The sequence below is a fragment of the Rhinichthys klamathensis genome, unplaced genomic scaffold (genome assembly GCF_029890125.1).
Source record: "Rhinichthys klamathensis goyatoka isolate OS25496 unplaced genomic scaffold, OSU_Roscu_1.1 h1tg000010l_1, whole genome shotgun sequence".
NCBI lineage: Eukaryota > Metazoa > Chordata > Actinopteri > Cypriniformes > Leuciscidae > Rhinichthys > Rhinichthys klamathensis.
In genome coordinates this window covers 142,606-169,461 of record NW_026606563.1, presented here as the reverse complement: position 1 = coordinate 169,461, position 26,856 = coordinate 142,606, and the positions used below count along the sequence as shown (strand labels likewise).

The following is a 26,856-nucleotide window of genomic DNA, read 5'->3' as shown; positions in this document are numbered from 1 at the left end:
AGAGCCGCTCCTGAGGGACTCCAGATGTAGAGAAGAGCCGCTCCTGAGGGACTCCAGATGTAGAGAAGAGCCGATACTGAAGGACTCCAGATGTAGAGAAGAGCCGCTCCTGAGGGACTCCGGATGTAGAGAAGAGCCGCTACTGAGGGACTCCGGATGTAAAGAAGAGCCGATACTGAGGGACTCCAGATGTAGAGAAGAGCCGATACTGAGGGACTCTGGGAGTCCAGAAGCAGCTGATGTAGAGAAGAGCCGCTACCGAGGGACTCCAGATGTAGAGAAGAGCCGACACTGAGGGACTCCAGATGTAGAGAAGAGCCGATACTGAGGGACTCCAGATGTAGAGAAGAGCCGACACTGAGGGACTCCAGATGTAGAGAAGAGCCGATACTGAGGGACTCCAGATGTAGAGAAGAGTCGACACTGAGGGACTCCAGATGTAGAGAAGAGCCGACACTGAGGGACTCCAGATGTAGAGAAGAGCCGACACTGAGGGACTCCAGATGTAGAGAAGAGCCGCTACTGAGGGACTCCAGATGTAGAGAAGAGCCGACACTGAGGGACTCCAGATGTAGAGAAGAGCCGATACTGAGGGACTCCAGATGTAGAGAAGAGCCGCTACTGAGGGACTCCAGATGTAGAGAAGAGCCGACACTGAGGGACTCCAGATGTAGAGAAGAGCCGATACTGAGGGACTCTGGGAGTCCAGATGCAGAGAAGAGCCGATACTGAGGGACTCCAGATGTGGAGAAGAGCCGATACTGAGGGACTCCAGATGTAGAGAAGAGCCGATACTGAGGGACTCTGGGAGTCCAGATGCAGAGAAGAGCCGATACTGAGGGACTCCAGATGTAGAGAAGAGCCGATACTGAGGGACTCCCGATGTAGAGAAGAGCCGATACTGAGGGACTCCAGATGTAGAGAAGAGCCGATACTGAGGGACTCCAGATGTAGAGAAGAGCCGATACTGAGGGACTCCAGATGTAGAGAAGAGCCGATACTGAGGGACTCCAGATGTAGAGAAGAGCCGCTCCTGAGGGACTCCAGATGTAGAGAAGAGCCGCTCCTGAGGGACTCCAGATGTAGAGAAGAGCCGCTCCTGAGGGACTCCAGATGTAGAGAAGAGCCGCTCCTGAGGGACTCCAGATGTAGAGAAGAGCCGCTCCTGAGGGACTCTGCATAGCTTAAACGCACTCAGACAGCAACGACAATATATCGCAATACAAAAATCCAACAATATGTGTCATGGATAGTTCACCCTAAATACAATTTCTATGTGAGAAAAATTTAGAGTGTCAGTACTACATTAAACGACTGTATATGATGTTGAGTATAATGTATAATAATGCAATGGGGGAAAATCTGTGGGTCCCGATAATGGCAAACGTCTGATGTTACCAGTGAAAGTGGCCTACATTATTATAAATATATCTAGTCAGTGAAAGAGTGCAAGCATATTCATCTAAAATAATTCTGTATTTTCAGCTTCAGGATATTGTTATTCTGGTGTCTCTATAATCCTGTGCTTTGGGTTTCAGCACCAAATCCAAGCCCATTCATTTACACCTTTTTTGTTCATTCTGTTCGCCTGTTTGTCGATTAGCAACTCAATATACAATCACAATGTTTTATTTAAAATATTTCCTTGAGTAGATTTTCTTATTTATACTTCACTGTTCTTCTTGTCTGCATGTTCTATAGGGATGTACACTGAATATCACTGCAGTTGTGCAATGACAATAACAAAAGTATATTAATACTTATACCAGATTTAGCATTTTAATCAAAAGTACATTTTTTGTTAACCTTTTATCACGTCTTGGAGTATTGCAATAATATCGTATCGTGACATGAGGGTATCATTACACCCCTACTAAACTTTTCAGCGCACGTTATCTACTAAACGGGCCAGTCGTGTCTGAAGAAAATGAAAAATCAGTGTTTTTTACACACTTAAGAAATTAAAGTTGCTTGTGAAATCTGAGAGCTAATAGAGGGCTCAAAGGAGCACTAGATGAACATGAATGAAAGCAGACAGACTCCCCATCCTCCTCCAGCTTTATTGACAGTTTAAAATTACACATCTATGCTCTAGGACTTAAGTTGCAATTTCCTCCGACTTAAAAACTGAGTACAAGCACTGATATTCTTACAGTAGTCCAAGTGATATTGTACAAAAATATCTGATTTCTGTGAAAACATTCTTTTTGCAAATTGTTGCTAATTCCACGTGTCTCTTTATTGTTCCGGATAATTTAAAGGTAGAAAGGACTAAAATTACTCTATAACTTCCAGCATTAACAAGCATCGTTTGATGAACCTGCAAACATGACTTTAGAAAAACGTCAAACAAAATAAAAATGCAAAAAAAATGCAAAAAAAAAAAAAAAAAAAATGACTTCTGATATTCAAATTAATCCAAAATACCAATATAACCTTTCATAGTCGAGACACTAGCCGTAATGGAGCTCCTGCGATCGATGAACATGGTTTGTCTGTCCTCTTAAGCCAGCTTACACTTTTCTCCATATAACCACCAAAAATAAAACAAAACGGCCGAGTTGAGCCTTCACCTGACTTCTCTTATTTCATCTAAGCTTCATCTGCGTGATCCCAGAGGTCCCGTGCGCACGACGTCCGGTCGCGGATCCGCTCACCAGCGCATGGAAAGGGCTCTTTAACCAAGCGTCATGCGGTGCACCTCTACCTACCTAAATAAACATCTCATTTAAACGCAATATGATTTTTTTTTACCCCTCTTCTTTATAACAAAGGAAAAACACAACTCAAAGCTGCTCACGGGCCTGGAGAGGCCTCTGTTTGCCAGGCGTTGGCCAATGAAGAGGATTTAGAGAAGAGAAACAACCATCAATCAGGAAAGGAGGGGCGTCGAGGAGGAGTTACGCGGACGCTTCGATGGTGCACTCTCGGGCCAGGTGACCGGTCTTCCCACAGTTGTAGCAGTTCACCTCCGTGGCCTTGCTGCACTGCACCGCCACGTGCCCGATCTCGCCACACCTGCAACACACACACACACGTCAGGGAGCTGGAAAACACTACACCTGCAACACACACACACACACACGTCAGGGAGCTGGACAACACTACACCTGCAACACACACACATCAGGGTGCTGGCCAACACACACACTACACCTGCAACACACACACACACACACACACACGTCAGGGTGCTGGACAACACTACACCTGCAACACACACACACACACACGTCAGGGTGCTGGACAACACTACACCTGCAACACACACACACACACACACGTCAGGGTGCTGGACAACACTACACCTGCAACACACACACGTCTGGGTGCTGGCCAACACTACACCTGCAACACACACACACACTTCAGGGTGCTGGACAACACTACACCTGCAACACACACACGTCAGGGTGCTGGACAACACTACACCTGCAACACACACACACACACACACACACTTCAGGGTGCTGGACAACACTACACCTGCAACACACACACACACACATCAGGGTGCTGGACAACACTACACCTGCAACACACACACACTTCAGGGTGCTGGCCAACACTACACCTGCAACACACACACACACACACTTCAGGGTGCTGGCCAACACTACACCTGCAACACACACACACACACACACACACACTTCAGGGTGCTGGACAACACTACACCTGCAACACACACACACACACACACACACACTTCAGGGTGCTGGACAACACTACACCTGCAACACACACACGTCAGGGTGCTGGACAACACTACACCTGCAACACACACACATCAGGGTGCTGGCCAACACTACACCTGCAACACACACACACACACACACACACTTCAGGGTGCTGGACAACACTACACCTGCAACACACACACACACACACACACACTTCAGGGTGCTGGACAACACTACACCTGCAACACACACACACACACACACTTCAGGGTGCTGGACAACACTACACCTGCAACACACACACACACACACTTCAGGGTGCTGGACAACACTACACCTGCAACACACACACACACACACACACACACACACACTTCAGGGTGCTGGACAACACTACACCTGCAACACACACACACACATCAGGGTGCTGGACAACACTACACCTGCAACACACACACGTCAGGGTGCTGGACAACACTACACCTGCAACACACACACATCAGGGTGCTGGACAACACTACACCTGCAACACACACACATCAGGGTGCTGGACAACACTACACCTGCAACACACACACGTCAGGGTGCTGGACAACACTACACCTGCAACACACACACACACACACACACACACACACACACACACACACACACACACACACACACACACACACACACACACACACACACACACACACACACACACACACACACACACACACACACACACACACACACACACACACACACACACACACACACACACACACTTAAGGGTGCTGGACAACACTACACCTGCAACACACACACACACACACACACATCAGGGTGCTGGACAACACTACACCTGCAACACACACACACACATCAGGGTGCTTGACAACACTACACCTGCAACACACACACACACACACTTCAGGGTCCTGGCCAACACACTACACCTGCAACACACACACACTCTTCAGGGTCCTGGCCAACACACACCCTGCTGTTCAACACACACACACACACACACACTCTTCAGGGTCACACACTTAGGGGTGTGCCGGTTTCTGAATTGGTGATGACGGTTATGACGTGAGTCCCGTCGGGGGGGGATAGGACGTTCGGTTGAATAACTGTTCGTCAGTTATAGGACAACTTAGTTTGAATAAACATGCAGACACTGATTAGCTACTCGCTCTACGTTTATTTAAAATGAACAGCAAGACAACTAGAAGTGAATGTGCTTTACATTAAATGAATCCTTAAAAAAAAAGTGCTTTGCAATGAACATGCTTTGTTTGAAATAAATCACACACAGTACACAAAACTAGGGATGTCCCGATCAGGTTTTTTTGCCCTCGAGTCCGAGTCATTTGATTTTGAGTATCTACCGATACCGAGTCCCGATCCGATACTTATATAATACATTAAAAAAAAATAAAGAAGAGAGAAAAAACAGATCCAGGATGTTCCTTATTTTTTATTTAATTCACCTTATTTTAACATTCAACAACTCTGTTAACAAACAGAGCACTTCTGTGAGGCAGCTTGAACAATCAAGTAATAAATAACATCAAATCTTCACTTTTGGACTTTAGTGCAACAGTAAATATAGAAAAAGTCTAATATAAAAACAAATAGCAACTCAACTTAAAATACCCGGCAGGCATGTAAACAAAAAATAAAAATGTTTTAAAAGTGTATAAAAAATAATGAGAATATAATATAGGCCTACATTAGGGGTGTAACAGTTCACAAAATTTGCCGTTCGGTTCGATACGATACAGCAAAAAGAAAGAAATGCCAGAGAAATTTCCTATTAAAAGAAAAACTATTTTTGTAGTTTTCCTACATCTTGAAACTTTCAGGTTTATAAATGGGGACAATCTTTGAAGGATGAACAAATAATGTTTTGGTAATCACATTAAAAATAACATTTAAATATATATTTATATAATATTTGAGTTTTGAAGTGCAACATTAAATCCATGTTCATTCACGGCACAATGTTTCTCCTGGTGTCCACATCAGCGCTGTTTGATCTAATAGAGATCTACGGTTAATAACGGAGAAATGTGAACGCTTCACTAGATCTCGCAGTGATGTTATTACTTCAGTGGCGAATTCAAATGTTTTCTTCACTGGATCTCTCAGCACAGTGTCGCTTGATCTCGCGCTGCACAGATGTTGCTGGTCTGAACTGAAATGGTCCGTTAAGCACAATATAATGAGAAGCGCAGTTTCGTTCCGCTTTCATTACGTTTGCCATTTGATGTTGCGCAACGTCGTGGTGATCGCGCCAGCGCCGATTTTGTCTGCAGGAAAAATGGTCCTGGAATCGTTCGGTATATGCGTACCGAAACGGTTCAATAATTACGAATACATGTTCCGTTACACCCCTAATTTACATATATCCGAGTCCTGATCGGGAGGTAACGTCCGATTCCGATCGAGTCTGAAACCACTTGATCGGGCCCGATTTCCGATCACGTGATCGGAACATCCCTACACAAAACCTTAACAAAAAAACTTTGCAATTTAGACGCGCAAACTGTGAGCCGGTGCGGTGAGACGTAGCCTACATGCTCGGGCAGATTCGGCTTGAAGTCGGTCATCCTCGGATGCGGCGCCGCGCGCTGTTACAAAAAAGCTGTGCACACCGCCAAGAGAAATGGGGTCTTGCCGGTCTTGCGCACCCAACGCGTCATTTTTGCCGCGCACACCTTCGCGCTCATGCGGACGAGTCGAGTTAAACAAGGCTTTACTCCGTGTCAGCGCGCGCTCTGATCGGTAAAGGGGGAGAGACCTCTCCCGAATCATCTCCAGCACTCAGCCTCTGAAGCACCACTAACTCCGCCTCCGTTTCCCTCGTAAGATGATATTAGTATTTAAACATTCTCTATGATAAAACATTTTTGTAAAAAATATTTTAATAGCACGGTTTTGGCGGTTATAGAGTTCTGACGGTGTTCAACTATAACCGTCGGTCTCACGGTTATATAATAACCGTCACACCCCTACACACACTACACCTGCAACACACACACACACTCTTCAAGGTCCTGGCCAACACACACCCTGCTGTTCAACACACTCTAGAAATGGGGGTATGAGTCAGTAGGGATGAGTCACGCTTCTTGAATATTGAATTAGTTGATTTCATTATGGAATATCGAATAGGTTGTGGGGTTTTTGTCTTTAAAAAAGTCCCCATGTTTTGGTTGCGCTGATTCATCAGTGTATAATGTTACCATTAGAGATGCGCGCGACCGTCGCCGAGTCGCTGATGAAGGCGACGATCATCCATTTATAATCACGCGTAACACAGGATAATTGTAATTTGACACGCATGACGACCCTGTTTCCACATTCATGTTTTCTAGTTTACACAGAGGTGTAAAGTGATTAAGTAAATTAGTGAAGCCATGTAAATACGTTTTTACTAATCACTAATTTACTTAATCACTTTACACCTCTGTGTAAACTAGAAAACATGAATGTGGAAACAGGGTTGTCATGCGTGTCAGTGCTCAGCCTACAGGCGCATAGGGCTTCTTTTAGGGCTGGACCCGGATATTCGAATATTTGTTCGGTGTGTTGGTATTCGATTTGAAAATGTGACATTCGAATATTCTTCTTTTTCTTTTTGCACACCTGGCATCCCCCTCGAAACGGTTTTCATTCGCGCTTGAATATGTTTTACACTATAAATTCTGGTGAAATATAATACTTAACATATAACTTCGTTATATCTACATAAATATATTTGCTTCTTCTTGGACTACTAAACGTGTTCCTGCAACGGGAGTATTCTCTGGCTAGAGCGCAGAACAGCGGAGTGTGTGTGGACAGAAGTGCATGCCTGAGCTTGTGTTTTGGGTTAAGCTGCTGCTTTGACATTGTGGAACATAATAATAGAAACAATTATTTTTATTTTTATTTATTTAAATTTCGTTTTTCTTTATTTAAATCTACCCTACTTTGTCAGTGAGAAAAATATTATAAGACTACCTTAAAAATATTGCTTAAGTTAACAGACCTGTGTGTGTGTGTTTTATATCACTAACGCAGTGTCCATTCTCGGAGCATAAGCCCTGCGTGCGAGGTGCGCCGCTTCTTTATTTAAATCTACCCTACTTTGTCAGTAATTTGTTAGTGAGAAAAATATTAGACTACCTTATTAAAAATATTGCTTAAGTTAACAGACCTGTGTGTGTTTTATATCACTAGTGCAGTGTCCATTCTCGGAGCATATAAGCTCTGCTCGCGTGAGGCGCGCGCTTCCCGCTCGTGCTGTTCTGTAGTTTATTAAAAGTTTATTCATTCTGAACGTGTCGCGTCTCGCCTGTCTATATCTATATTGCACCAAATACACACTGCACTCCTTGTGAAGTCGTTTGAATGAACGGTTCTCGAAATAATCAAAATGCAAACGGACAGACATAGGCTATAGAGATTCCGAAGCTTCGAATATTCGATGTTCGTTACTACCGAAGCTTCGAAGCTCAAAAAATGGTATTCGGACCAGCCCTAGCTTCTTTACAAACCGCATATTGAGTGTTTTTGCGGATGCTTGTGAACAGGATCGCTTGGACAACGTTGCCATCTGTACGTGGGAACTCTTCCACTTCTTCCCCATTGCTGTCGTGTAAACGCACCCTTTGTCAGTTTAATTCTCTCATTGGTGAACGGTTTCTTTGAGACGGCTACAGCATATGGGCGAGTAAATAACTCTTATATTGGGGTGAACTGTTTGTTCAAAGCAGCCAGCTCTGAGCTCGGACTCACCGGTAACACTTGACCTTGTCACACAGCTTCTGGATGTGTCCGAAGCCCCCGCAGGAGTAGCACTTCTGCTCGTTGGCGTGGTCACAGTCGCGGGCCACGTGACCGGCTTTCCCGCAGTTATAGCAGCACTGCTCCCGCTCCTTTTTGGGCTCTTTACAGTCTCTGGAAATATGCCCACTCCTGTGGCAGTTGTAGCATGCTGGGTTTAAACAACAAGACAACACTTAATCAACCATGTAGAGGACCAACGGTGATGCAGAACAGGGCTCGACACTAAGGACTGCAGCGCTAACCAGACACCGGCCGGGCCAGGCTTCTTCAGCGAGGCGGATCATTTACGCCTTGCCAATTTAAATATTCAAGCGCATGCAGACGCGAGAGTGCCAGCAACACATATCCAAAGTGCACACGCAGAAATCCACACGAAACTGTCAAATTGAGTATCATCGTAAACAGTCGGCTCTGTCTTCAGTGATCAAACATGCGAGGTAAGATGCGTAACATTACACTGGATGCGTGCAGCTCTTAAAGGGATACTCCGCCCAAAAATGAAAATTCTGTCATCATTTACTCGCCCTGAAGTTGTTGCAAACCTGTGTGTGTGTCTTTCTTCTGCTGAACACAAAGGAAGATATTTTGAAGAACGATTGGACCTTTGGCACCATTGACTTCCATAGTATTTTATTTTCTACTATGGAAGTCAATGGTGCCAAACAACTGTTTGGTTCCAATCGTTTTTCAAAATATCTTCCTTTGCGTTCAGCAGAAGAAAGACACTCACACAGGTTTGCAACAACTTGAGGGCGAGTAAATGACAGAATTTTCATTTTTGGGTGGAGTATCCCTTTAAAGTGACAGCAGGCTAATATTCCTGCTTTATGTTAATCAAACGAGAGACAAAACAACTGCGCAATGCTCTTGACTGAATAACTTTAATGAGGGTTATTCTATATTTATACAGTGAAGACTATGGTGATATTTTACAGTTGATTACTAGTTCTGTACCTGAACATCTAGTTTAGACCTACATGAAAAACCTGAAAAGAACTGTTTATTTCATTTTTATGAATGTGTTTATTTGTACTATTGCGCTTAAATTAATTATTTCTTCACATTACACGGCTCTGTGGAATCCTCGATTCTGTCACGCCATACAGCGCTATATTATTCCCCGATAACCACCTCTGAACAGAGACACGGGCTCATCCGGGTCACTGGAGCCAGCAGCGCTATACGCTTGAGCTAATGAAATATTAAAACTCAAATCAATATTTTGCGTACAGTTATTTAATTATGCAGTCCAGTATCGTGGACTCGCTCTCTCGTTTCTATCAAACGCAGCCGCTGCCATTTTGTGACTATTGTTTTATACGCTGTAAAGGATTATAAGACACAAACAGGTACGATTTTAAAACGGCTTAATCTGAAATAACCATAATTATTTATGTGTGAAATGCTGTGTAATAAGTGCTATGACTGTCTCTCTTAAATGTCCGTCTAGTCCGAACTCGCCGCTGAAACTTTGCGTTTAAACACCTAATGACATATTACAACTAGATCAATACTAATGAAGTAAGGGATGAGCATCCAGCTGGTTATCTCAGAATAAACCCCTTCAGGTGTGTGTGTGTGTGTTATCTCAGAATAAACCCCTTCAGGTGTGTGTGTGTGTGTTATCTCAGAATAAACCCCTTCAGGTGTGTGTGTGAGATCTCAGAATAAACCCCTGGATAAAGAACAACCGGCTGGATGTACATCATCCCTTACTTTATCAGTGACTGTCTTTAACAACATTTAACATTTATATGAGTTAGCCTAGTAGTTTGTGGTGTCATAAACGTATTAATAAGGTTACATGGATCCAAAACAACTAAAACAATAATCAGGCCTATTTTGATTTTATGTATTTATTACTTTTTTTGTGGTGGGGTCGACCGGGCCAGTAGAGCAAACCCTTGGTGTTGAGCCCTGCAAAAGATCTTCAAGTGCTACCAAAAGGAAGTGTGATGAGGCGCAGCATCTTACCATCCTCGGTCTGCTCACAATCCCTGGCGATGTGACCCTGCTCTCCACACCGGTAACAGAACAGATCTACTGAGACCGAGACACACAGAGAGAGAGAGAGACACAGAGAGACTTCATGAGTCAGCTCCTGGACAGATGCGGCGTGTTTAAATAAAGCCCTGCGGTCCTCCTACCCTTTCCTCGGCCCCGACCCCGGCCACGGCCCCGGCCCGCGTTGGGACAGTTCTTGATCCAGTGTCCGGAGCGGCCGCATCCAAAGCACTCGCTGGTACTCATGTCCATTCTCTGCGGAGATTAAAACCTCATTACCTCTGGGACAAGGTTCAACAGTTCACTGGGAACCTCATGCTGCAAACACTAACATCATGCAAAAAAGGCCTAAACATAGGCTAGTTTATGGTTTTAGACACTACTGTTTTTGTTAAAGACATTAATAATTAAACAAGTGTTTCTATATTTATACACCCTTGTAATCTAAGTTCATTCTCAAAAAAAAAAAAAAACATTTTCAGTGACAAATCATGAGACACCATATTTCCAGGACAGTCAATCTAATCTAACTTAGTGTTTATTTGCAGTGTGAGCTTGCTAGCACAATCGTTAAGTTACACCCAACTTTAATAACTTAATTAAGTCAATGGCAATAGTCCACACTCATATGGTGTGAATGGGAAGGCTGAAGGCACATGGCACGTGTCCTAGCCTCACTGCTACTGCTAAAGACAAGTCTGACAGAGTTAACAGGGCTGACACTGACAACTATCAATAACTTACTCATAAACGTATTTAACCAGAGGAGTTATGAAGGCATAAACATCTGCATAATGGTTTAATACATGTACTAATCGTTAAATCATACATCAGCCCGAGGAAACGCAGCACAACAGAGTAACGTGAACTGCTCTCGGCTACACTAGAGTATATTCATACTGCATATAAATGAATAAATCAATGTATGCAAGTTTATAGGTGTAACTTCCAGCTGATAAATGACACGCGATTGAAGGAAAGTCACATGTTCACCGTCCACAGCCTTACCACCTCAACACTGGGCCACACCATGCAGATTCACCACAAAACTTCACAAATACACTCAATTCTATCACTAATCTGCAGTGGCGTGAGTATTTATGAACTGCTGTGTGTTTTATTTCTGGAATTGCACACGTGCACGTGCACTTCTACGAGTCTTTCCCGCGCAGGCACGCGCTGCTGCAGGCCTCGGCTAGCTCAACGCGCGTGAATAAACACACTCACTCGCTACACACGCTGCGGTCTACATATTCAAAGCCAGCATTAAAGATGTAACTGATCATTAAGTTAATATGAACAAAACCAGTTGGAATTGAGAGTTTGTCGCTGATAATGTGTGTACTCACCTATAACAGAACACTAGCCTGTTAGCTGTGACTCACTGCTGTTTACTCCTCCCTTCAGCACTGCGCATGAATGCGCTGAGCGACAGATACAGTAGCCAATAAGACCTCACGATTTAGCGCGGGGGCAACCAATGAGGATCGAGTGCCTGGAGACACCCCTCCATTCTGTCCAATCGCTGATCTAAAAGAAACACTTGTCCTGCCCACGCAAACAACACTGTTGGAAATATTCAGAAATGGAATATTATCGTTGTGCTTGTTTATATACCATCTATTATAAAAACAGAGAACTACTGGAATATATAACAAGTGTTATTTCCAAACATGTTTTTCCAAGTCTGTGGTTACGTTTATGCAGATCCTACAACATTTTAAAGTTTAGTTATGAGGGAGAACTCAAACTGACAGTGAGTTATTAATACTCATTTGAATAAGCAGTTCAGAACAAGAAATCGTGCAATAATATGCAGTCGCGACTGTCTGCTTTTGCTATAGCCGCTGGTGCAGTTTTTCAAATCTAGTCGCCAAATCGGATTAAAAAATATTAATAAAAGTAGAATAGTAGAACATATTTACGTGCCATAAATAGTAAGAGTAGTATGCTACTTTGAATTCTACCATATTAATTATGGTTAGCAAACGACAAAATGTGTCTTTTAAAACTGCATCCATGTCCACATTTATTTCATGGAAATCTTGTAACATAATGTAAGAATATTTGCTCTTCATTTACTGCAACTCAAACCTATCTGCATTCATTCATCCAACTATTCATTATTATCCCGGTTTTACATCATATAAAGCAACACATATTCATAAAGTAATGAACGTAATGTGACTCAACGTAAAATAATTAATAATAAAAAATACAGATCATGGCTCATACAGGTGATGGTTGTTTAATATTCATTTCAGTACACGAGAGTGATTCAAATATCAGTTATATTCTTTTACTTACTTAACTTACTTACTCTACTTTACTATATATTTCATATATTGATATATCGGTGTGTGTGTGTGTACATGTTTTTCAATCCCGGTGAGGACTTAAACCTGAATGCACACAGACTCATGGGGATTTAGGACCTAAATTGAGGTCCCCATGGGTAAACACTAAATCTTTTTTTTTTTTTTATGTAAAAATGCAGAATGTTTCCTGTGATGGGTTTAGGGGTAGAGTTAGTGTAAGGGGATAAAATATACCGTTTGTACATAAAAACCATTACGTCTATGGAGAGTCCCCACAGATATAGTAATCCAGACAAGTGTGAGTGTCTGTCTGTGTGTGTGTGTGTGTGTGTGTGTGTGTGTGTGTGTGTGTGTGTGTGTGTGTGAGTGTGTGTGAGTGAGAGAGAGAGAGAGAGAGAGAGAGAGAGAGAGAGAGAGAGAGAGAGAGAGAGAGAGAGAGAGAGAGAGAGAGAGAGAGAGAGAGAGGTTCCACTCGTCTTGTGTCGGTGACGTCATCGTCGTTTCTTCAGGTTATGGCGGAGCTCAACTCTTCAAACTTTCTCTGGTGAGTGTTGATCGCTCCTAAAATGCATTATGAGTTTTGTAATGACCGTGTTACATCTCATATCAGCTTTTCGTCTAGTGATTATAAAAATATAACTGGCTTGTGAAATGTTGGTAGAGTTTGCTGTTTAACGTTATAGATAAAGAAATAGGGCCGCAGATGTAAAAAGATCTGCTCAACAACATTCATGCCAGTGTGTGTACTGTGTAACCAATGCCTTTTAACTGCATGTAATGACTGCCCTGCGAATAAAGATCATCATATTAGCTTAACATGTTTTCCACGAAGTTTACACCCCTTTTCCATCTTAGCGACTGCACTTGTGTTTGTTAATGAATGTCTTCTGCTCATAAACACACACAGAACATGGGTTATTAAACACAGTCGAGCAACATCACGAGCTTGCGTGAAACATAGCGTTTGATGGGGATCTTTATGAAATGTACAAACTCTGATAACAACACTAATCATTTATTGCAGTTAACGTGTTCGGCCTAAACTTACATGATTGTGCTATTTTGACAGCTTTTTAGGTTTTCCTGGAAAATACATTTAAAAGTTACAGAATCTGGATTGCCTGTATGTTTGTTTGTTTCATTATTATGACACATGATTTATACAATTCCAGTAAGTGTCTGTATTTGAGAAGAGATGTCACTGCAGTTGTGTGTACAGTTGTGTAAAGCCCAACAACAACAGTTAAAGGCAGGGAAGGTGATTTGTTCCAGAAACATGTTTTGTTATGCTGGTTAATAGTCTCTTCATATCTTAAACTAAAAGCAATCACTAAGTTAAGTGGTCTAAAAGTATTTATATATCGTCTGTGGAAGGCGTAGGACCATACAATGCTCGTCCAATCATTGCATTGGGTCCTGCCTGCCTGTCAGCGCATGTATACACACCTCCGCGCAGACATCACACGCCATCAGTGCGTCTCATGCGGAGTTGTAGACAGACTTCAGTCACAGAGCAGCGCAAACGAAACAGCCTTTTACCATAGGCGGAGTTTGACATTCGAGCCAGGGGGGGCAAAAAAAAAATCATTGTAGCATTCATTCATTCATGTAGTAATCATTAGGCGCGTTTCCATTACAGATTTGCGCAAAACTTTTGCGACTTTTTCTAAATGTCGATAAAAAACTATTGCGAAATGACGGCGTTTCCATTAACCGATGTTATGCGACTAAAATGAATTTTTTTCCTCTCGCGATAAGTCATTCCAAAAATCATGGTAAACGGATGTTGGTAGGTTTATCACAGCCACCGCACTCAAGGCCGGACTTACCATTGGGCTTGACTGGGCTGCAGCCCATGGGCCCCGCCCAGTAGGGGGCCCCCTCCCTTACCCGTTTTCGTTCGTTTGTTTTGTTCAGTTAAACTTGTATATGCCAGATATCCCGAAATTATTAGCCGTATTTCCACTGTCTGGCCATGTGCAAGCGAGGGCTATAATCAGCCCAAAGTAGTGACTTGAGTGCTTGAAAACAAAATCCAATACACTATAGTGCGCGCGCACGCGCCGAACGCGTCTTTCCGCACTCACGGAGTAGAAAGGCTATAGTTTGAAAGACGGAGGGGAGCACGGAATAAAATACCCGGGCCTTAATATCCCCCGACTGAGAGCTTCGAGGCTATAATCAAACGGCACAACCTGATATTTATCACAAAGAATAACACGCGTGTTGATCTGCATCATTGCGATCGGTGTAGGCTACTTTAAACAGCTTCAATTGGGCTTTTAGTTACTTCAATTAAGATTTTAAAAATCTTGATAAATTCTCATGTTCACGTCTCGTTGCTTTAAAGAGAATGATAATTTCTATTTATTTTTTTTCACAAAATTATGTGCTCTGGAGAATTTTGAGCGCTCTCTCCACTGCCATCACAATATAGGAATATGTCATCAAAATGATAAAAAAAAAAAAAAAAAAACATTTAGGCCTAACGAGTTCCCGTTTAATATATTTAAAACACGAGCCTATGATATGTGAGTTATCACACCAGCAAGAGCGCTGATTTTCCGAACATCTGCACAATTGCAAATGTGACATCAGTTCAATCAAAGAAAACAGAACAAACAGCTGAACCGCTGCGCCTCCGAGTAACACGTGTTTTGTTCCTCAGAAAATCTTCATTTTTGATAGAATCAGATAAGTAGGCTAAATGGTTCAATTAGGCTACCCATTCATACATACAGTCGTTTGCTAGATTAAACGAATTAGGATTTTTGAACGAATTGGTTGAATAAAGGATCCAACTCCCTCATTAAGATGGAGACTTGCCGCCACCTACTGGCGGTGTTAGTTTGATAGTTAAAATGGTTTCATAGTTAATTTTTCTCAATCATTTCATATTTCTACAGTAAAAAATTTACATTTAAAACATTAATCTCTTAACATAATTTATGCAATTATAAATCCATACATGCCCTGTCTAAACAGCCTGTGTCAATCCAAAAATGGATTTTATTGATACCGACTTCCTTTTATTTGGTCATAATAAGGCATACACCGTGTCTTTGTATTCTGATTGAATTTGTTGACTAAATTTAAGAATCTGACAGATAGCTATGACAATGAATTTAAAAAAATACTGTTTTCTCTTGGCTTTATTATTAGAGTTTTGATCTTATCTCAACCTAGAGAGCACATCCTGCATTATATTGTATTATATTGACTATTTAAAATTAGCCTACCACTACACTTTGACTATAGGCATGTTGCATATTAATTGTTGTAGGAACCTCAAAGCATATTTAAATTTTTGTGTAATTTGTGCTTCTCCATGATGTTTGTATACCGTATAGGGCCCAAACATAAACTCAAGCCCAGGGGCCCCCAGCCCCCTAAGTCCTGCCCTGACCGCACTAGACATTATTATTATTAATGGAAGGAGACGTGGTGTTATCCAAGCATTAATGGCAGACCCTTATACTGCGAACGGCACATAGCCTATAGCCTAAGAGTTCCTGGCTGTTTCTCCCTCATTTCTGCTCCGAGGTCGTGATTGTGGCATTTCTTTGAGGTTTAGAATCCAGTATTCCTGTAATTATTGTTTCTTTTATGAATTTGATAAAGAACTCTGTCTCGTATTATGTCCAAACGGTCAGTGTACTTTTGTGTCCATTCGTTTTTCCTTATTTAACCCGTAATTGCAAAACGAAAAATAAACGGTTGTATTTTTAAAACGCAAAGTCGAACACCAAAATTTTAATTTGAACTGCTACACACCAAATGCTGCGCAAAATAAATAATATGGACGAATTTTCAGATTTTTGTTTATGACTTTTTGCCCCTTTATTAAACATTTAAAATATTGACAAATTAATATGAAAAAAATGTAGATTTAACTGGTTTTCTAAGGCCAAATTAGAACCTGGAAATTATATTTTTCCCGTATGTGCTGAATGAGAAGATAACCACAGGCTACAGAAAGGGGATTTATAGGTGAGTTATAGGCTATACTAATTAATAAATGTGTCTGAAAAAATAACAAGGCATTTTAATTGTTTATTAATAAAAAATCAGTGTCGGCTAAAACATATCTCCATCTCCGCTCTATACGGCGGATGCACCTTTAGAGAGAAATGCACCTCTCATACGGATTACATAATCAGAAGGTATTAGCTTTCGATTCGAATTTGTTCGTTTTAAAGTGGACATTTTAAGCTTTAGCTTAGGCTATTTTGTTTCAGTTATAGCGCTTCAGTTCACGGAGACCATGAAGCGCGCCTGATTGTTTTATTTTATTTTACAAAAGCACAACGTTTTCTTGTTATTGTGAGTGTACACAAATAAAAGTAGTTGCGAATAATGTATTATTATTTTCTGTATGACCAGAAATGATAGAGTAGGCTAGCCTATTTTAAGTTGTTTCCACTGTTGATAGGAAAATGCAAGTGTTCGCGCCCGCGCCCCGCGCCTCCGTGCCATCCAGTGCGCGCTCCACATTCCGCACACACACTTGGATATGCGTCAAAATCTTGTTTAGCCCATTTGTGATCATCTTAGCCCTGTATTATGAATGATATGTGACGAATCGCTTTGTTCCTTTTTTTGATAAGCGTCTTCTACATATGTAGCCTAATAAATGTTATAATAATGATGATAATTATTATTATTATCCCCGCGTCTTCTCTAAGTCAGCTGACTGTAAATGCGCAAAACCTGTTTCCATTGCAGTTTTTTTTTTTTACTAAAGCAGTATATAAAATCAGATGTGTATTACCTACCACCATTTAGTTGTTTTGTGTTATTTAAAATATTTATAATATGTATTTTTTTTAACAATGCAAAAAATTTTTTAAACGGGTTTCAGCCACCAATGCTCAGGGGCAATGCTCCCCCTGCCCCCCGCAAACTCCGCGCCTGCCTTTTACAGCTCCTCCTGAAGCGAAACAACCAGCTTATGCTGCCTCCACGCCATAACTACTGACATTCGGAAGATATGGAAACCCATGACATTATATACTCGGAGCTGTTCATGACGCTAATTTATGCGTTTCTGTGTCAACACAATCAATGCCGAAATTAACTGCAGCAGTCAGGTGATACAGTTCAGGGCTCTAGAAGTTGTTCATTATTACTGTAATGTTGTGTGCTGTGAGACACGAGGTAGTTTAACACCGTCTCGTCTCGTGACGTTTCCCGGCTCTGCTGTGTGTGTTGATGTGTTTGGAGGAGGCTTTGGAGACGCTCTGGAGGGAGGGTGGGACCTCATGCTTTCAAAGCTAGCTCGCTATTGCTAGCATCTCCGAAAATCGCCTACCCTACCTTTAAACTGTGATTCAAATGTTTTTATGTTTTTACTGGGTGATCAGCCCCACCACAAACGAACAAATTAATAAATATTGGTTTCATTGTTTTTGACCATGTAACCATGTACTCTGACAAACAGTTTTGTAAAAAACAAAATTAGATACCAGTGAAATTTCACAATTGTCATTTTAAATTTCTATACCACAGCTAAAACTATTAGCTGAACTAATATAAAAATAACTCAACCAGAGATCCCCGGCGAAATATTCTGATTTTGACAAAAACATTTCTGGTGAAAGAAATGCATAAATGAAGAAAAAAGCTAAAATATTAGGCTAAATGTCATGGATGTACATTTTAGTAATCCACTATTCTCTATAGGGGAATCAAAATGACTATTTTCACCTGAGATTTGGAGCCAAATTGCAAAACGTTACTTTTAAAAGATGGCAGCATCATTATTGTATTTGTCCACGGAGATTGGTGGGTGTATTAGTCAAACCTGTTTACTTCTTTTTTGCATTATATGCCAACAGTGACAGTTCAAAAATGGGGGGAAAGCACTTCCTGTGTGTTTTGCCCCAAGTTTGCATGCCTGTAGCTCAAGAAGTCTTAAAGATTTCTAAATATCCTTTCAGATTCTGGTTCTTATCAAACGTTTCTTTTGGGCTCTTCATTTTAAAGGCCCCAGATGGTACAAAGCCAGAGATATGGAGGTCCTAATGCGGCTCCATGAAACATTTGGAACACTTTTTTAGTGGTCAAAAGCCAAACAGTAATGAAGTTATATTCTGCTCTAGACTTATGTTTTGGCTGTAACTCAATCCCAGGTGACTGAAATTGTACAATTTACTAGCCATTTGCTAATTAAAGACATTTTTTAGTCGCCTAGCATGAAATTTGCTTGCATAATATGCAAGTGATTTACTCTTTTGTCTTAACCATACTGAACCCAGCAAGTTGCCCTCTGCTGGTATTCATGGCCCAGTCTTTAAAGCTGCCTAATGAACTGAAAGATTTCTTGTTTGCTTTTCTATCTTGTGTGATTATAGCAGCATTTTACACACACAGTTCAGTTATAGTGATAGTTTATTGGTATTTGGTACCTCAAGCTGTGCTGAAGAGTTCCTTAGTGATTCAACGCATTACAGTGTGCTAATACCGTCCTTTAATTGAGCAGACCTCCGCTCACTGGTGTGTGTCTGCTGTTTCCCAGAGCGAGTGTGAGAGGGCATCGAGATGGAGCAGCTGCAGGGAGCGTGGAGAAGCGTCACCAACGGCCTGGGGACCAGGGAGTGTGTGTCTGAGAGCTCCTGTGTGACCCCGTGTCCTCAGCGCCCGTCCTCAGACGAGCCCAGAGCCAGCCGGACCATCCGCGTGTTCCTGCCCAACCAGCAGAGGACAGTGGTGAGCGCCCGAGACTGCAGCTCATGACAGCGCGTCTCCCACAGCCGCCTCAGGGCTCGTTTCATGGGAAAAACTGCTATTGCGATTTTTAAAGATCATACTCACCCCCTTCATCCTACTTTTGAGTTGCTCCCATCTGGGCGTAGCCTCAAAATTCATTTGGCCAGAAGAAACGAGTATAAAAAATCGTTTGCCCCAATGGCAGTGATTACTTTTCTAAAGTGATGCAATAGAATGGCTGGCATTATAGCGTGTGGGTTTTTGTAATGGTGGGAACAGTGTTTAATTGTATAATTTTGTTAATTCTGTGTTTGTGTTGTTAATGTGTGATGTGTTGTTGAGCATTAATGTGTGATGTGTTGTTAAGCATTAATGTGTATCTATGTCACCAGTGTCAAAGACGAATTTCCGCTCTGTAACAACAGAAACCGACATTACAGAGCGGCGGGAAAAAGCATTTGAGTCATATTCCACAGATATCACAGAAACACCAGACTTCAGCTGGTACTAAACGTTCAGTGGCGCACATACACCACTGGCAGAAGAGTATGGTCTAAACTGTTGTGTGATTATTGATGTTTTTTTAGTAATGAAGTTGCAAGACATTGAAACAATTTCCTCACAGTAATCTGCCTCAACTTAGTTATTATTGTTGCCATGAATTTTGAGGACTATCAAATCCAGTGGCCAGTTCCTCCTTGTCTTACATGAAAGGGCGATATAACGGTGTGAGTGTGCGGGCCGGCGTGTGTGTTGGCGTGTGGCGGTGTGTGTGCAGGTGAGTGTGCGGGCCGGCATGTGTGGCAGTGTGTGTGCAGGTGTGTGTGCGGGCCGGCGTGTGTGTTGACGTGTGACGGTGTGTGTGCAGGTGTGTGTGCAGGTGAGGCGACGTGTGGCGGTGTGTGTGCAGGTGAGGCGACGTGTGGCGGTGTGTGTGCAGGTGAGTGTGCGGGCCGGCGTGTGTGTTGACGTGTGGCGGTGTGTGTGCAGGTGTGTGTGCGGGCCGGCGTGTGTGTTGACGTGTGACGGTGTGTGTGCAGGTGAGGCGACGTGTGGCGGTGTGTGTGCAGGTGAGGCGACGTGTGGCGGTGTGTGTGCAGGTGAGTGTGCGGGCCGGCGTGTGTGTTGACGTGTGGCGGTGTATGTGCAGGTGTGTGTGCGGGCCGGCGTGTGTGTTGACGTGTGGCGGTGTATGTGCAGGTGTGTGTGCGGGCCAGCGTGTGTGTTGACGTGTGGCGGTGTGTTTGCAGTTGTGTGTGTGTGCGGGCCGGCGTGTGTGTTGGCGTGTGGCGGTGTGTGTGTGCAGGTGAGTGTGCGGGCCGGCGTGTGTGTTGACGTGTGGCGGTGTGTGTGTGCGGGCCGGCGTGTGTGTTGACGTGTGGCGGTGTGTGTGTGCGGGCCGGCGTGTGTGTTGACGTGTGGCGGTGTGTGTGCAGGTGAGTGTGTGGGCCGGCGTGTGTGTTGACGTGTGGCGGTGTGTGTGCAGGTGTGTGTGCGGGCCGGCGTGTGTGTTGACGTGTGGCGGTGTGTGTGCAGGTGTGTGTGCGGGCCGGCGTGACGCTGCACAGCTGCCTGATCAAGGCGCTGAAGGTGCGAGGGCTCCAGCCGGAGTGCTGCGCGGTCTTCAGTCTGCACCCCGGACACCGCAGGTCAGTCACACCTCGCTCCAGGAATACCAGCACAATCTGTTTTCTTTATCTTACTATATTGATATTTATCACGATATTTATTTACCATTAATGGGGAAGGGAATGCTTTCCACATATTTGTTAGACCTTGAGTATGAATATAAACAGAGTAGCTACCTTTTAATTTAGGATTCTGTGTTTTATGATTTAATCATCCTTGCCTCGCGTTCTGTAACAAATCCCTCCCTTGTGGGTCAAAATGGCCCGAAGCCTTAAAATTATACTTAATTTTTTTTAGTAAGTTAATTAATTAGTAAGTAAATTATACTTAATTTAATAATTTTTTCAGAAAGTTTATTTTATGTTGATAATATTTTTTCTATTTTTAATAGTTTTAATAGTACTTTTTTTGTTATTTTTTATTTTATTTACTTTTAAATTACTAGATTTGATCAATAAATAATAAATAAATAGTAAGTTAAGCACATTCCTCACATTCTTTTAACATAAATTCAAAATAACTCACATTGTGTGTCTTTGCCGACCTCTTGTGGGAAAAAAATAGTATAACATGATATATCATGACTCTATCCACTAGATGACTTTATAGCTCTAAATGGAGCAAATGAGCTGTTCCTCTGGAACGAGCCAATGTTTCAGTTCACTGTTCAGTCAGTGTTGCCGTGGTCATTCCCCTGTGTGCTCCGGCACTGTTGATGGGTCCTATTTCCTGAAAGAGTAACACGGGTGCGTTTGCGTCTTTTTCAAGATGTCATTCCACCCGTGCGTTTCTGGATGCAGTCGTTCCCTTTTCCTCTCTGACGGTCACAATTGTTGCATCACTTGTTTGGGCTTACAGCACGCTGAAGCAGCTTTTGTAGACGGTTCATGTTCCCATTGCGGGAATATGACTGTCGCGGTGTTGAGATCGAGACTCGCCTTCGTCCGCGAAGCGCGAGTCCCCATTACCATGCCCCATCGTGTGGGATGGCTGATCGGAGGATAGTGATGGATGTCTCGCCCGGTAACCATTCCCTGTGGGCTCCTCACTCCTCCATCACACCGCAGCCGATGGAATTCCTGTTAGACGTGCTGGTCCCTCTGTAATGGATCGATCAGCCGTTTCAATTGGGGTTCCCCCAGAGGATAAGATGTCGATAGCAGCATCGGAGGGTGAGCTGGCCTCTGGAGATGACGACTCGGCTGTGTTATCTCCCTCTGGGAGTGTAACGTTGCCCGAGCCAGATCCAGAAATGTCAGCTATGCTGAAACGGGCGGCCCAGGCTGCCGCGCTCGAGTGGAACCTCCACCGTGTCCCGTTCAGTCTCGGTTGGAGGACTGGTATCCCGGGGCAGGCCGCGCTGGTTCTCAGCACGCCGCCCCAGTGCTTTTATTTCCTGAAGTGCATGGAGAGCTTACCAGGTTGTGGACGGCACCTTTCTCTGCCAGAAACTGCCTGAATAGCTTTTCCCCCTCAAAACCCTTGATGGAGGAGCGGTGAAGGGTTGCGAAGTTATCCCTCCAGTGAAATGGTCTGTCGTGACACTGGTGCACCTGTGTCCAGCGACCGCTGCCTTTTGGGATCCTCGTCTCCCCCCAAGGCCTGTGAGTTCTCGTCTGTTCCGACGGCCAGAGCTTACAATGCCTGTGGGCAAGCCGCCTCCTCTTGCGTGGCATGACGCTGCTACAGGTCTGTCAGGCCGGGGCACCCATGGACATGCACGAGGGTAGCCCAGACTGTGCGCTCATAGGTGAGCACCGCAGTGCTTCCGACCTCACCCTCGAGTGTTGTGGCGTGCGCGATCGGTCTGGCGATGTCCACCTTAATGGTCCAGGAGCGCCATCATTGGCTCAGCCTGGTTAATATGGCGGATGCGGATAAGGTTCGGTTCCTGGTCTCCCCAATTTCCCAGGTTGGGCTGGTCGGCGTCACGGCGGAGAACTGCGTCCAACAGTTCTCTGCCGCCCAAGCACAGACGGAGGCCATCCGGCACATCCTGCCCCGGCGGCCCGCTGCTGCCTCCACCCCGCCACCGGTGGCAGTTCCTCCGCCTGCTCGTCACCGAGGGCGTTCCCCTGCCGCCGCTCCCGCTGGGCCTCCAGCCAGGCCTCAGCATGGAGCCGGCCGCAGTAGGGACGCCCAGCCCGCTCCAGGCACGTCTCTTAAAGAAGAGTGTGTTCGGCTGGTGCTTGAAGTGAGAAAGGGTCTGTTACGACCCTGCGTTTCCCTTGCTCGCCTGCTGGGGGCGGTGTTCTTCAGGAGGGCATGGAAGATTGCACACTCCTGTTACCTGCTTTCAATTTGATTGTGGAGAGGATAAAACCTTGGATCCTACCCTCTCCATACCACTTCGTCCAGGGGATTGGCAGCCTCTGGAGGAGTCACTTGTTTTGCGACATTTATATTTGTTTACAGACCTTACCAACCTTTTCTTATTTCCCATTTGGATTATGATTTTGTCCCCTTATGATTGTGAACCCTAGACTTTGTTATCTTAAGTTATTTACACTTTTGTTGTAAGCTAATAAAAACTTCTTGCAAGTAATTTTCTTGTACTTGTATCCCTTTATGTGCGGTCAAAACGAGCTGGCCGTAACATAAATTGGGAGTCTCGTCCGCGATCCTATGGGGGTAGGAAACGTTGGTAAGTATGGGTTGTATGTGTGTATGTTTTTGTGAATGGATTCCTTTATAAATGAGAACTCTGGTGAGTTAGAGTGTTTCCAGCTGGATTGTGAATACAATCCTTCCGTCGGAGCACTGTTTGTTGTTTTGTTTTGTTATTTTGCCTTTCTTGTTTTTGGAGGTTATCCTGGGTGGAGATTAACTCTCTGTAGGGGGTACGCTTCCGGACTTTCAGTTTGACTGATAGTTGCGGAGTTCAGCGTTTAATGTCGCCTCGAGCCCGGTACATCTCTGAAGACCAGGTAGGATTTAGTTAGTGTTTTTCTGAGTTAGGAGCTGGAGTTTTCTCATATTATAAACGGTAAATCCATTTTGCAAAAATAAATTGGATAAATTGTCGCTTTTGTGTATAGTGCGGTTTATTTTCGCGCGTACACTGTGTTTTGACTTGTGGGAAGTCTTTAGAAGTTTTTTTTGAATGAGCATGCGTTGCGTAATACAGTGACGTAGTGTTTTGAAGTAGTGGCTTATGGGAGTTGTATTTCGGGTAAACAGCGTTTCACGTGTGGTAGTTAGTGGTCTCGTTTTGTAATTGTGCGTATACATATACGAACAAAATGTCTTCGGTGATAGAAGATTTCTTTGCGTGTCCATCAGAAGCTTTGCTTGAGAGTTGTACAAAGGAGCAGTTGGTGCAAATTGCCGAACGCTTCAGTGTCGATTTTACTTCTCAAGAGAAGAGGCTGAAGGAAACAATGGTGACTACTCTGAAGCGGTCACTTGTGGATAGAGGAGTTATAGAGGTAAGCACTGAGTTAATTACTCCCAGTGAATCGTTTGTGTCTACTCCTGCTGAGGTTTATGGTGAAAGTGAGACGAAATTTCCAGAATTGTCTTTGCAAGAGAAGCAATTGTGTTTAGATGCCGCGAAAATTCGTGCTGAACGTGATGATCGCGCTATGAAAGAGCGAGCGGTAGAGAGAGAATTCGAAGAGAGAAAATTAAATCATCAGTTAGCTATGAGGAAAATGGAGCTTGAGTTAGAGAGGGAACGTGACGAGAGAACGCTTCAGTTAGAGAGAGAACGTGACGAGAGAGCATTTGAGATAAAAAAGTTGGAGTTAGAATTAGCAGCAAAGACGGCTGAAGCTTCACAAGCGACTGTGCCTCCTGTTCCACAACAGCATGCGAATGCAGGTGAACCTGTGTTTGATGTTCACAGAAATATGAGGTTAGTGCCGCCATTTTCTGAAAAAGAAGTGGATAAATATTTCTATCACTTTGAACGTGTTGCTCTGTCCATGAAATGGCCTAAAAGCTTTTGGACTTTATTATTACAGTGTGTGTTCACAGGTAAAGCTCAGGAAGTTTATTCAGCACTCTCATTGGAACAGAGTGGTGAGTATGATGTTGTGAAATCTGCTGTGTTACATGCATATGAACTCGTGCCTGAGGCATATCGTCAGAAATTTAGGAATTTGAGTAAAGCTGATGAATGTACTCATGTTGAATTTGCAAGAGAAAAAGAGAACTTATTTGATCGTTGGTGCACTTCAATGAAAGTTACAACTAAAGCGCAGTTAAGGGAATTAGTACTCTTAGAGGAGTTCAAACATTGTGTTCCTCATGCTGTAGCTACACATCTCACTGAACACAAAGTGAATACACTTTCTGAAGCTGCTATCATGGCTGATGAATTTGTGTTAACCCATCATGGGTCATTCAGTTCAGTCGGTCTTAAAACCAACAATATGAGTAAGTCTAAGTCTTGTTTTCAACCTAAGACAAAGTCTCCTGTGTTGAGTAGGAATATTAAGTCGACAGATGCTGAATATTTTAGTAAACCTGTACTCTCACGAGACATGGTTTGCTTTTATTGTAAAAAGCCTGGTCATAAAATATCTGACTGTCTGATACTCAAGAAGAAAGAGAGATTGTCGAAATCTGTTGCTTTGGTTTCTACCTTACCAGTTATTGTTGACATTTGTGATGAGAAAGATTGTCATTTATCTGGTTCTAGTGATAAATTTGTTAATCAGGGTATAACTTCTGTTGATTATACACCCTTTATCACTGAGGGAAATGTGTCATTGCCTGGTTCAAATGAAACGGTGCCAGTGCGTCTTCTTCGAGATACAGGGGCTGCGCAGTCATTTCTGTTAGAGGGAATTTTACCCTTGACTTCTGAAACCGCTACTGGAACTCATGTACTAGTGCGAGGTTTTGAGATGAGGTTCGTTGAAGTGCCTTTGCATCGCATCCATCTTTCATCTGCCGTTGTATCTGGTGAAGTAGTAGTTGGTGTTCGTGCTGCACTGCCAGTGCCTGGGATTACATTCATTCTGGGAAATGATTTAGCTGGTGGGAATGTTTGGGGACGGAGTGATGTGGCAGCTCCACCCATAATAGCATCTACACCTAGGAAATCTGATGTTGGAAATGGCAAAGAATTTCCTGATTTGTTTCCAGCATGTGCAGTTAATCGATCAATGGCTAAACCATTATCTGAAAGTCAAGTTGAAGTTCCACTGCATGATACCTTCTTCTATACTGTTCATACAGGTGATTCCGGATCAGATGTGTCTAAATGTCCTGAGCCGAGAGATCTGAAGTCCTGTTCTTCGTTGTCTTCTGACCAGAGAGGGTCGACAGTGTTGCGACATGAATCTAACGATACATCAGAGGTTCTGTCCACTCTTGAGAAAACCAATGTTGATCTCTCTGATGTTGATGATTGTTCTCTGACTTCTTTGTTCCAGATGTCTCGAGAGGATTTGATTAGAGCTCAACAGAGCGACGACAGTCTTAAAACTTTATTCTCTGAAGTAGAGCTTAAGAAATGTTCTGATCCTCTCTCCTCTTCGTACTTTCTTGATGATGGTCTGCTTTGTCGGAAAGTGGTCCTGCATAAAGATGTTTTTCAAGAACCTAAAAGTCAGATTGTGGTTCACAATCATAAGGGGACATGAAATTAGTGAGAGCCTTCAAGACAGATTTTGTGGTGATGGACCTTAACGGATAAGCAGCCGGATAACGAGTAGTCTGACACATAACGGTTAGAAGAT

At 43.3% G+C, this 26,856-nt stretch overlaps 2 protein-coding genes across 4 annotated transcripts in view; one reads left to right on the top strand and one right to left on the bottom strand.

The window, feature by feature from the left end:
- Positions 1-2,040: 2,040 nt before the first annotated feature.
- On the bottom strand, positions 2,041-11,967 carry cnbpa (CCHC-type zinc finger, nucleic acid binding protein a). 2 transcript variants are annotated; one of them, XM_056261136.1, is made up of 5 exons: positions 11,861-11,967; positions 10,655-10,766; positions 10,482-10,550; positions 8,457-8,655; positions 2,041-3,018 (listed from the first exon to the last, which is right to left on the bottom strand). In XM_056261136.1, exons 2-5 carry the CDS (start codon positions 10,761-10,763, stop codon positions 2,901-2,903), a joined length of 495 nt encoding a protein of 164 aa, XP_056117111.1. In that variant the 5' UTR covers positions 10,764-10,766; positions 11,861-11,967; the 3' UTR covers positions 2,041-2,900. The 2 variants fall into 2 exon arrangements, with proteins under 2 accessions (XP_056117111.1, XP_056117120.1); XM_056261145.1 differs by having other exon boundaries at positions 10,482-10,547.
- A 7,385-nt stretch (positions 11,968-19,352) lies between these two features.
- The window catches only part of raf1a (Raf-1 proto-oncogene, serine/threonine kinase a), a 42,666-nt gene continuing 35,162 nt past the window's right edge, over positions 19,353-26,856 (top strand). For both annotated transcript variants that reach the window (XM_056261165.1, XM_056261157.1), the window contains exons 1-2: positions 19,353-19,537; positions 21,074-21,186. In XM_056261165.1, coding sequence (XP_056117140.1) covers positions 19,370-19,537; positions 21,074-21,186 — 281 coding nt within the window. In that variant the 5' untranslated portion in view covers positions 19,353-19,369. The remainder of the gene's footprint in view (positions 19,538-21,073; positions 21,187-26,856) is intronic.